The sequence below is a fragment of the Anticarsia gemmatalis genome, chromosome 24 (genome assembly GCF_050436995.1).
Source record: "Anticarsia gemmatalis isolate Benzon Research Colony breed Stoneville strain chromosome 24, ilAntGemm2 primary, whole genome shotgun sequence".
NCBI lineage: Eukaryota > Metazoa > Arthropoda > Insecta > Lepidoptera > Erebidae > Anticarsia > Anticarsia gemmatalis.
In genome coordinates, this window is record NC_134768.1 from 4,536,724 (window position 1) to 4,548,382 (window position 11,659).

General features: G+C 34.2%; 3 protein-coding genes across 6 annotated transcripts in view; 2 read left to right on the forward strand and 1 right to left on the reverse strand.

Annotated features, from left to right (window-relative positions):
- LOC142983470 (ileal sodium/bile acid cotransporter) overlaps nt 1–2,171 on the forward strand; it is a 32,587-nt gene extending 30,416 nt beyond the window's left edge. For all 3 annotated transcript variants that reach the window (XM_076130372.1, XM_076130373.1, XM_076130374.1), the window contains exon 10: nt 789–2,171. In XM_076130372.1, coding sequence (XP_075986487.1) covers nt 789–1,011 — 223 coding nt within the window. In that variant the 3' untranslated portion in view covers nt 1,012–2,171. The remainder of the gene's footprint in view (nt 1–788) is intronic.
- A 360-nt stretch (nt 2,172–2,531) lies between these two features.
- Theg (Testicular haploid expressed gene) lies at nt 2,532–4,376 on the forward strand. The gene is made up of 4 exons (XM_076130384.1): nt 2,532–2,863; nt 3,122–3,377; nt 3,613–3,732; nt 3,964–4,376. Exons 1-4 carry the CDS (start codon nt 2,661–2,663, stop codon nt 4,045–4,047), a joined length of 663 nt encoding a protein of 220 aa, XP_075986499.1. The 5' UTR covers nt 2,532–2,660; the 3' UTR covers nt 4,048–4,376.
- Nucleotides 4,377–4,515: 139 nt separating this feature from the next.
- Nucleotides 4,516–11,436, reverse strand: Idh3b (isocitrate dehydrogenase [NAD] subunit beta, mitochondrial). 2 transcript variants are annotated; one of them, XM_076130383.1, is made up of 9 exons: nt 11,277–11,436; nt 10,709–10,768; nt 8,127–8,222; nt 7,735–7,851; nt 7,266–7,473; nt 6,506–6,669; nt 5,913–6,122; nt 4,981–5,117; nt 4,516–4,660 (listed from the first exon to the last, which is right to left on the reverse strand). In XM_076130383.1, exons 1-9 carry the CDS (start codon nt 11,316–11,318, stop codon nt 4,564–4,566), a joined length of 1,131 nt encoding a protein of 376 aa, XP_075986498.1. In that variant the 5' UTR covers nt 11,319–11,436; the 3' UTR covers nt 4,516–4,563. The 2 variants fall into 2 exon arrangements, with proteins under 2 accessions (XP_075986498.1, XP_075986497.1); XM_076130382.1 differs by having other exon boundaries at nt 10,676–10,768.
- Between the last annotated feature and the right edge of the window lie 223 nt (nt 11,437–11,659).

Here is an 11,659-nt window from a genome sequence, read left to right on the forward strand (position 1 = left end):
AATTCTGAAACCGGTTCTTATTCTTGTACATAATTTTTGATTTTGTAGAGGTTTAATATATTATTAGACATGATCACAAGGATTGCTTTCTATTATATTATATTATATGTTTATTGAACAGCATTTGTTTGTATATAATTTTCTAACAGATGTAACGCTTTGTAATGCAACTTGTAAATACTTCACGTGAAACTCTTGTCTTGTTTATAAATGTTGTTTGATATTTTATTAAATTGTTATTAGTGTAGATGGCGCTACTGAAGCGAAGGTTATCTTAGGTTCTCTCTTTCTTAAAAGAAAAGAAAGAAACTTGGTTTTTTTACCATATAGCCGATAACTAGCTGTTTCTTTTAAAATAGTCATCAAATTATAAATAAACAACATTTATAAAACAAAAATCTACTTGTTTTCTAACTATTGTAAAATACTTTGTTCTAATTATGTGTGTTTTAATTTGTATTCTGAATTATTGACTCCAATTTTATCTGAAGTTTATAAATATAAAGCATTAATTCTACAGGCTATACTTATACAAAATTTTTCCTTTTAGTTTACTCTGAGCAGATGAAGTTAGGAAGCGAGCATCCTAGCAATAAAATTACATTGAAAATTTGTTATTATAAGCCGGGGAGTGATTACAGTGGAAAGTCCTGGCAGAGGCTTTAGTTTAGTCGAGGAAACAATGTAGGCTTATGACAATAATTGAATGAAAAATACAGCCAAAAAATAATTCAGAATACAAAATACAACTTACACAATCAATATACAAATTGATCTCTATTCCACAGCGTCGTCAACCGAAGAAAGCACAAAAAAATGTTGGATGAAGACTCCCCTACCGGAGGAGAAACACCCCAGCCCGCAGTCATCGCACCCGTTGATCTGTTCGGAAAAGGACCAGCCCCAGGTCTAGAGCCCAGGAGTGCTGACGATCTAGGGGAAAAGGGGGGCGTAACCAACGGGGGGGCAGACGTAGGGGGCGAACTACCCACCTCCGTCAACCCCTCCTAAAATATAACAAGATTACTTTAAGAAAATACTTTATTTTAAATTATTATACATGCTGTGTTTGTCTAGTAAAGTTGTAGTATGCGTACAAATATATTTCGAGATTATACAAAATCAATTTTGTCAAAATTCTATACATATCTTGCCATACGAAAAAAATGTTTGTCATTTCTACAAGTATTCTTGTTATATTGTAACCTTTTTAAATATTTTCTGAAACTGTCAATTATTTTTGTATGGGTGCTAGCCCAATTTGGAAGGTTCTAGACCGTTTTAAAAGCATTATTTATATGCATTTTGAAAAGTTTAAATATTTATTTTATACACGGGCCTTCATATGTTTTGGCGCCGTGTTACACTCTATTTAGTTTTGAATTTATTACTTGCTAAAGTTTATAGAAAGAGGTTTGGAAGTCAACTGATTTACTATAGAAAATAGCTCTTTTATAAGAAGCATCACTAATATATGAAGAATAAATGAAAGTAAGTTGACATTGTAACTAACAAGTAAAGAAAAAAACGAAAGTCTAAAATATCATATTTACTTCAGCAAGTAATATTTTCAATACATTTTTTTACGGCATTTTGTCGACTATTCAATGGATTTCACCTATAAAAGTTATATAACACGAACAACGTATATTTTTGTTTATTTTGTCTTCATCAGCACCCGGTCAGGGTTGAGGGTTTCAATGTGCTTTTATAAATGCTTCTTTATTATTTTGCAAATGTGTGCTTTAGGTTGCCAGATTGTAACATATTTTTCAAGATTTATACAGCTTTAAAAATATAAATAAATTTGATTATCAGTCTGTTTTGGAATTAATTATTCTGGAAAGCTTATATTAAGTTAAATAATAATGGATTTTATCGCATAAAACTGTTTGATATTTTTTTTATTCAAATCTGGCAACATTAATTGGTAGAAGTAGATCGGCTTACAAAAATCTCGCAAATAATTTCATTTTATTTTCTTTTATTTTGCTTTACTCTGTTTTTGTATTAACAGGATCTCGTGGTTCGTTTGTATTTTCACAAACTCGTTTTATAGGTGAAACAGATGTGAAAAAGGCTGCTCGTTATGTTTGTAAGATCAGTATTCCGTTGAGTTGTGAGAGATCAATTTATTATTATTAAGAAACAAAATACAAACATTTTTATTATTCCCTTGTTTCATTTACTTACCCTAAAGATTCTATATGAATGACATTGTGACAGTTAATTAACATTTTTGTTAGAAACCTATTCTACGGGTTCGATTCCCACTAAGAAACTGATCTATTATTGACTCTTCGGTAATATTTAATTAATTTTCACAGATCCGTAGGGCTATGACAATGGGTACCAATTTCTTATGAACTTTAAAAGCGCTTGCTTTGAGCCATAGATGAATCAACCTTTTCGATTTATCATAATCCATAGAGTTCCCTACATTATTACAATCGTCAAATAAGTTTCACAAAAAAGTCCACACCAAATTCCTAATACAAAAATGTCTACTAAATCTATAACCATCAGTCAACATGTCAGTGTGTCACAATCAACAATACGAAGATGGACGTGCTATACAAACAACAATGCAAATAATATAAAACAATGTAATCCAGGCGATCCGAACCCGTATAACTCTCTGAACAGCTAGCAAAACAAAGATGGGCAAGCCTAAGTACGACCCGCCTACAGCCACATTTCCTTATAAAATATCTAAACGCTTGAACTTGCTGAGTGTTCCTCACGCGTACATTATCGACACGGGTGAAGGCATGCCTGCGCTGACGCCGAGAGGTATACGAGTGTCGGCTATACACGGACAAGCCACTGACAGAATTACTGATGCTGCTTGGCCCTATCTAAGGTAAGAAGCTTGGAAAAGAAATTGTTCTATTCGGGTTTAGGAAACTGTCCTAATGGGGACGGAATAGAACAGGCACAAAACAATACATTAAAGCAAAGTTAGAAAACACTTATCCTAAAATCCTTCAAAGATTCGTTAGGACTTTCTAGGGAACGCAAACGTTAGCTGTACGTCGTTAATAATTTATATGTTCTCCTAAGTAATTATTTGTGGTGGCATTAGATCACTTCCAAACTACATACGGCAGTTGTTTTTCAGACGATTCATTTTAACAAAACGAGCATACAAAACCCAATTCAGTAAAGAAAGACTGGAACGTATTGATCGCATGATTGAGGCAGCCAACGCCACCTGTTATTCGAAACTTGCCAACTGTGTGCTTGATCTCAAGAAACAGGACTCGAAGGAGGTGAAGAAGAAGAAAGGTTGGTCTGAGAGTGAATGGAAGAAACACATGGACTACATTGGACAAATTGCTGGTCCTAAGAAAGACTTTAAACCGCCACCCATCAAGGTATGTCGCGCTGTTTAATATTATCGGATTTGTGAATTTGAATTTAAGCATTCTTACATTAAATCTTACCCAGTTTACTGAACTCCTCATCACAATTAACAATGGATGAGTCCCCTTTAAGTGTAAACCGTTTTAATTTTCTTTTAGTCTCTTACAAGTTGCTTCACTGTCTAATGAAACCTACCCTCAAAGGTTACCCACCCATTTTGTTAATGAATTTTAAATATTTTTACAGCGAGGGCAGTCGAAGCCGTTGGATGCGCTGCTGCCGAGAATCAACCAAATATGCTCGCGTCCTGATTTCAAAGTTTACAAGCGGTTGTCTCAAGAGACGTGGTATAGAAACCCGGAGAAAGTAAGTTTCCGTCATCTTTGAAACAACATTTTGGTATAAAAGCAATTATTTTTTTCTCATTATTCTACCTCCACGCATTAGTTAACTAATAGAAGTCGTAAATGTACAAGTAAATTTCCGTCTGCGCAAAAAAGATTTGCACAAACTGGTCCTTTAATGCGCTTTGCGTTTCTATGAATTCTTGATAATTAATAAGCCGTAGTATATAATATCTGTATTATTTGTTTCCAGGTATCGCCGAATGCGCTTAAATACGTTATATCTGATAGAGTTAAGAAGCTAGCTGTTGCGAGAGTTATACCTGTTGGTGATTAAACACAGTATAGACATATACATAATACAGCCTGCTTATATACCAACGAATACCAAACACCATATCGTAAAGTGTAGCTGAAATTATTATTTAGTTTTACATTCTTACCATTAAAGTACCGCATTGATATTATTGAATTGTGAATGGAATTAGACATTTGGTTTTCAGTAAAAGTAGAATCATTGGTCTCGATATTCCTTGATACATAAGCAGAAAGAAATCTCATCAACAAAATAAAACAATTTTCTAATATTTTAGAGTTTTATTGACATATTTACAATTTGAACGAACGGTATCTACATAAATACTTAGAAATACTGATGATCGACTGTATAATAACATTTCTAAAATTCTTAGATCTTTTGGTTATAAATTAAATGGTAATAAATTATTCTTATGTTTTAGGGGATCGTTTGCCCGACATAGGGGGCTGTTTGGTCTAATAAGATAAAATGCTCTTAGAGCGTTGGTAACGAACTAATAAGGTATTAATGTAATGTGCTATGATTGTTGCTGAGTTACATTTCAAGGCTGTAGATGATCGCGTTGGTGAAGTCTTTGGTGGTGGACTGACCGCCGAGGTCCTTTGTCCTCACCTTGCCGTCTGTCAAGACCCTGGAAATAAACAGTAACAAATATAAAAAAGGATTATTTTATACAAGGAATGGGAGTAAGACATCTCCTTGTAGAGAAACAGCTTAACTAAAGCGACGAAAATGGTAGTTGCTTAACTATTCCGTCGATTAAAAAAAAGTTGTTATTATTACAAATAGAATATACTATTATTTACTTATTCTGAAACAAATTGATTATTCCTCAAAGTATATTAAAATCTGGTCGCTTTCTATAGTGAACCTTATAAAAGTTAAGTCAAGTGCCAATGACGGTATTTTCTACGAGATGGGTGATGTAAAGTGAGAAGTAGTGCTACATACTTGTTGATAGCGTTCTTGATCATTCTGCAGTAAGAGTGCAGGTTGACGTGCGCGAGCAGGTTGGCGGAGGCGCGGATCATGGCTGTCGGGTTGGCGATGTTCTTGCCCACCGCGCCGGAGAAAATGTGGCGAGCGCCCTAGAAACAAACACATTTCATTTTATATAATACTAGCTGACCCGCGCAACTTCGCTTGCGTCACATAAGAGAGAATGGGTGAAAATTTTCCCCGTATTTGTAACATTTTTTACTCGTACTCTGCTCCTATTGGTCGTAGCATGATGATATAAAATATGCTTTTTCTTCACGAAAAATATTCTTAAAATTATTTATATCTCTTAATATAACAAAGTCGCGCTAAGGCATATCCGCCATTAAAACAGTTGCCATGACAACGGAATTTTGTTAATTTAATGTCATTATAACATTGATTATTCGCGACTTCGATCGCCACCTGAATTTTCCCGGGAAATGCGTCATTTTCCCGGGGTAAAAAGTAGCCTATGTCCTTTCTCGGGTATCAAAGTATCTCCATACCAAATTTCATGCAAATTGGTTCAGTAGTTTAGGCGTGATTAAGTAGCAGACAGACAGACAGACAGACAGACAGAGTTACTTTCGCATTTATAATATTAGTATGGATTATAAAAGTAATAGAGGTGGAAATTTTCTAATTTTTTTTAAATGTGTCGTTTTCTGCTTGCAACCTTGCCTACATGATTATGTCCCGTACCCGGAGAAGGATGTTGATAATTTTAACCTAACACACTTTTTAGCTTTCGTTGCATGTTTATTTACCCAAACAGTTCCAAGCAAGACAGTCTACGAGGTATAAAACTGCTCATAAATTTAACACTTATATAAATACGTACATAAATGGCTTTACAGCGAAAAAATACTGCTTCTATATAGTAGCAGTATAGTATTCTATACCTGTTCAAACACAGCGCACTCAGCGCTGTAACTGGCTCCAGCCACGACACCAGCACCTCCAACAAGTCCGCTAGCCAAGTTGTCAACAATGTTGCCGTACAAGTTGGGCGTCACCATCACGTCGAACTGGCCGGGGTTGGCCACCATCTGCATCGTGCAGTTGTCTACGATCATCTTCTCGAATTGGATGCGGGGGTACAGTTTCGCCATCTGTAAATATATTTTAGCTGTTTGAAAATGTACAATAGAAAGTGTTAGTTTGTGTACTTCAATGATCTGCACAAAGTATAGCGAGCGCTTAATAGATTTGAGCAAAAAGCGAGCGCAATATAGATTTGCGCAAATCATGGCATTTATTTCCGCAAAAAACCAAACACACTGATGAGACAATTAATTGAAAACCTACTCTCGCTTGAATTACTAATATGTAATATTATTATTTATCAATATAATATACTTACATAATAAAGTGTTAAGTAATTCAACGTCAAAGGTCTATAATTCTTGGTTAAAAGAGAAGTTACGTTAAGTAGGTATCTACATAGTATAAAATTCACAAAAACCTAATTCCACAAATTAAACATTTTTGTTACCTCTTCGCAACTCCTCAGGAAGAGTCCATCACCCAGCTTCATGATGTTAGCCTTGTGTACAGCGGTGACCTTCTTGCGGCCCATCTTTACGGCGTAGTCGAACGCGAACTTGGCGATACGCTCGGACTTAGCCGCCGTGATGATCTTTAGACACTCCACGACTCCTGAGAAGATGAAACATGGCTTGTAAATAATTTAATTTACATGAGTGAAAATTCGGTCTTCTTATTTGAAAAATATGTAAACTAAACTGTACGTTCGTAGAAGCTGATAGTCGGAAAAAGTTATCCTAAGTTTCTTTTTCTAGAAAATAGAATTTTAGTCAATTTCAGAGCATAATATTCTCTCAAATTATTGACCTTCATAAGGAAGTCTATATTCAATTATTAGTTTCGAATTCCGTCACTTCAATTATACATGTACACAAGCGTATACGTAGATCGTGCACGTGCATATACACTGGAAATTCAAGCGACGTGGACAAATATTATTACTACAGCATAGTATAACATAACAAGATTGTAATATCCATACTTATATTATTATAAATGCGAAAGTAACTCTGTCTGTCTGTTTCTCAATCACGCCTAAACTACTGAACAAATATGCATGAAATTTGGTATGGAGACATTTTGATATCCGAGAAAGGACATACGCTACTTTTGACCCTGGGAAACAAAGCATTCCCATGGGAAAATTCAGGTGGCGGACGAAGTCGCGGGTAATAGCTAGTTTACAATATAAAACAACAAGTACTAACCGGGCACACTCTCGTGCTCCAGCGCGGAGTACTCTCCCTCGGTCTGCTCGCGGATGATGATGGCGTCCACGTCGTGGTGGCGGCACTTGATGTTGGGCAGCGACTTGACGTGCACCACGTTGGCGTACAGGTCCAGCGCGTTGCGCAGCTTCATGTTCAGCGTCTGCAGCTCGCCCGTGTGGGAGAAGTCGGGGGTGGCCAGGATACCCTGAAAAGTAGACAAGTATTGTTATAATCTCGTCTTGTAAATACATATATGTATGGTGCTAGGACAACATTAATTATAACTCCTAAATAATTATAAATACTGCGTTCTTTCAAACAGAAGAGTTTCCTATATTAAAGCATTGCTGAGAATTTTTGTTTGGTCCAACTCTGGATTTTAACGTAAGACCTCGGCTCAACAATGAGCTCAGTATAGATGTAAACTCTTTTTAGAAAGGCCTTTTAGTTTTAATGAAAAGATTACCTTAATGCAGATCTTGTTCCTAGCGATGGAGTTGACGACATCCTCGAGCGGCGCACTGAGGGTGGGGTTCACCTCGGAGAAGAAGAACGACTCGAAGTCCACGGGAATGTTCGCCGCCTACAACATTGAACAAATAAATTTAATACTCAACTCTTTTAGACGCTCAATCGATTAAGATAAGTACGCGCGTATACAGACGTACCCGCATTTACTTAACAATGTATTTGTGAGCATGCGTATCATCTTCCAAACATTACCTGGTATTTCTATAGAAACAATATCAAACGTTTTTCATACGTTCTTTTTTATACTTTCATTAACAATACAGTCAAAATAATCTTCTTTGCGAAAACACCTGAAATAATGTGTAATTTCAATCATAAAGTCGATACCTTGAAGACTTCCTGGACAGCGTAGACAAGCTCAGGTCCAACGCCATCTCCGGGGATCATAGTACACTTGATGCGGCCCTCCTTTGAGTTCGATTGCTAAACATACAATATACTTATTATAATAGCAGCCTGTTACATTGTAACGACATACGCTGATTTATTTATATGGCTATTTATATATATGAAATTATTTGGCATCAACATTTCTTTTTTATCTTTAAGTTCTTATTTAATCTGTAATCATACTTTTGAATATGATAAAGACTGAACTATACGGAAAACCGGTTTTGTCTCGAAATAATCTACTTGATAATACTTGAGATATCCTTTTATGGGATTAGTATTATCTATGTAGTAAATCTCGGTTAATCATTTAAAAAAATGTGCTTATCTTCCTGCTATTTGTATATCAAAATATTTTTTATTGTGCTAACTAATAGATTTAGAGCTAAGTAGAAGTAGCATAGACAAAAAAAAGACTTGGGCCTAGTTTAGTATACCTATACTATAAAATACTTATTCGGTGGAATTTCGACAGGTGTTTTCATACATTGATATCACTTTGTCTACTAGATTGCTTATCGTACAGTTATGCATAAACTGTGAAACTAGCCTATAAACTTAAAATAGTAGGAAAAAAATTCAAAGATTTTACCCTTGAACTAAGTTGTTCTGAAGGCTACTTTAATAATAACTTCCATTCAACAGCGTTATAAATACGATAGTAAACAAATATTGCGTTGTACTTATTACTTTGGTTTATAATTAATATGTCTATTGTAGATAATGAGTCTCGGTCAAGGAGCTAAAGTTTTAAGTTTATCAAATGTTACATGACCCATTGACACTTGATCATGGGTATAATGTGGACAATGCGTCGCTTAATTATGTCCGGTTTGTTCCTATTTTTAACGTGAATGCTACATTTTGATGTTTATTATATTCTTCAAATGCAACACTTTGCATTTGCTATTAATTTGAATGGCAACACTGCGAAATTACAGTTACCGATTATTCTAAAAATGGTTACCAGTTCATACTAAAAATTTGTTTATTTACTATTATCAACAACGCCTAGATGCTCCTATAGTAACTAAACAAAGACATCAAAAGGCTCTTTATAGTTGTTCAATATTTCTCATTGAGAACCACAATTCTAAGATTACTTGAAGGTCCCCATATAACAGTTCTTTGTAAATACTCACCTCACTACTGAAACCTGATAATATAAAAACTGAAAAAATAATATCTTAAACTACCACAATGGTGAATGACCCAAGGTTATAGTTAAACAATGCTATTGGACAACACAAATGCTGCATTGCAGGGTTCATGCTACACATAGCTTGCTATTAACCCTTTAACAATATTATACACCAATTTATGATTTTTTTTGTACCAATTTATCACATGCTCATATTTTTGTACCAATTTCTTAAGTGAATACATTTTTTGTACCAATTTGGATGGTTAAGTTTGAATCACGAATTAGGAGAATTTGCTAGCCAATGAATAGTTCCTAAAGATTCTTCCCTTATTTTGTTTTGATTTTTGTACAGTTAAAGGGTCTTTCTAATTGCTAATATTAAACAAATAATAGTTAAACCATGCTATATACTAAGACCATCCTATTCTTTGTGTTATGTGTATGTGTGAGTGTCTGTATGTAGGTCTGTAAGTGTGTCATGTGTGTGTGTGTAAATATATGTATGTGTTTGTGTATGTATATGTGTAATTATGAATTAAACCAATTAATCAACTAAAAAATTGTATAACATTGTTTATTCTCTACATATAATACCTCTGTTTTGTTACTATTTAGTAATAATTTGTGTGTAAAGGAATTTTGGACTTATAAGAATAGAATGGTATCTATGTAAACCATAATAAAACACATATAATATATGGACATGTGCATGCATTAAATAGCAATAGCTTACAGCTTTTCTTGAAGACAGACAAGGTGTACATCTAAAACTCATAAAAAAGGAGAGAAAAGAATAAAACAAATTCTAAGTGCCGATTCATTAAACAATTTTGATACCAATCTATAATTTACTTTGTAAATAAAATAATTTTGTTCATAACTTATGATTTAAATTTTGAATACCATATTTTCATTCTAACTGTGATGGAGCAAGATCTTGCCAGTTCTTTAACTAAGTACTATTAATTAGTAAATAGCTAATAACTGGTAATCAATTTAACATAGTTTTATATTAGTAGTACTAAGATACAATAAATATTCTTCCCTATAGATTAATAGTCCATAATAAATACTTGGTTTGGCATATTTTTAAATATTTTCTTTTATGATATTATCAAACCAAGTTAACCAAGTTTAGTTAAACTAAAGTGCACTTTACGTAAGACCTCTTATACTATTCTGTGAGGCTTAAAATCCAGATCAGTGCTAACAGATAACCAAATCTGATTTAAAAAAAAAAGATAACAAACAAAATCTTTTTTTTTTGTTTTGTTAATATATTGTTGACATCTTGCTTCATCACAATATAACATCAATATTAGTAGACAGTTAGTAATCTCACCAGGGTGCTGATACCGTGTGGCGAATAACATACGTTTTTGTCTGCGTTTACCGAGCTTGATGTGTGTACACCCTTGCCCATGTGTTGGGTACCCTGCGAAATTACAAACATATCATATTAGCGACTTTACATTATCGCAGCACTATATTTTAAATACTTAATTTTAGTTACCACAGATATACTGCATTATTGTAAAAGTAAAGTTGGCTTATGTTGATAAAAATGTTATAAACAACTATGTGATGTTTCTAGAATAGATGCATAGTGCCCACTCGAGCTGCAATTATCTATTTGCTCTTCAACATTATCACGTTTCATATAATAGGAAAATTTATACGCATATGTGATACTGCATCGAGTATGTAATAATAGCTCGTTCAGCGAATGATCACGTGAGGTTAAGCTCACAACCAAACTGCAATTTAACACTTTTTTGCTATAATAATTCAACGACACATGATAACGACACTTTGTTTAGACAAAACACGAGCATTATCTTAAAATAACTCCCGCAATAACTTTTCATAACACAAGTTACGAAACACTCTGCACTCGACATTGGCACAAAATCATAATATACTACACTTAGAGGCTACTTTACCTGAGCCAGGGCGCGGAAAATGTTTCTCGTAAGAAGCGACATGGTTGATTTGTATTAAACCTTTAAAGAAAGGTTATTTTTTAAATAAAATTATTTTTGGGTCGTCTTTGCTTCCAAAGACGTAACCTACGAGAAATCCGTGATACGGAAATTGACAGCTATATGACTACGTACTGATAATAGTATTTTCTATCTTTCAAACACCTAGGTCTGAGATTTTACTTAGTTTAAAGATATATATATATTATGTAAAATGCTCTATTTTTTAATGTAGAGAGATGAATAAGATATTTTGAGACATATTTTACGTATTTTCTGCCTTTAATTTATTACGATTCAACGTAGTGGTTACGTAGCATGTTTGCGTACAACGAAACACATTT

Excerpts from the sequence above, each read along its gene's own strand:
- Theg (XM_076130384.1), top strand. The coding sequence starts at position 2,661 with ATGGGCAAGCCTAAGTACGACCCGCCTACAGCCACATTTCCTTATAAA. Across the intron at positions 2,864-3,121 it reads GCTGCTTGGCCCTATCTAAG|ACGATTCATTTTAACAAAAC; the intron begins GTAAGAAGCTTG and ends GTTGTTTTTCAG. Across the intron at positions 3,733-3,963 it reads GGTATAGAAACCCGGAGAAA|GTATCGCCGAATGCGCTTAA; the intron begins GTAAGTTTCCGT and ends ATTTGTTTCCAG.
- Idh3b (XM_076130382.1), bottom strand. The coding sequence starts at position 11,318 with ATGTCGCTTCTTACGAGAAACATTTTCCGCGCCCTGGCTCAG. Across the intron at positions 7,474-7,734 it reads GGAACAAGATCTGCATTAAG|GGTATCCTGGCCACCCCCGA; the intron begins GTAATCTTTTCA and ends TCTACTTTTCAG. Across the intron at positions 5,118-5,912 it reads AGTGCGCTGTGTTTGAACAG|GGCGCTCGCCACATTTTCTC; the intron begins GTATAGAATACT and ends GTTTGTTTCTAG.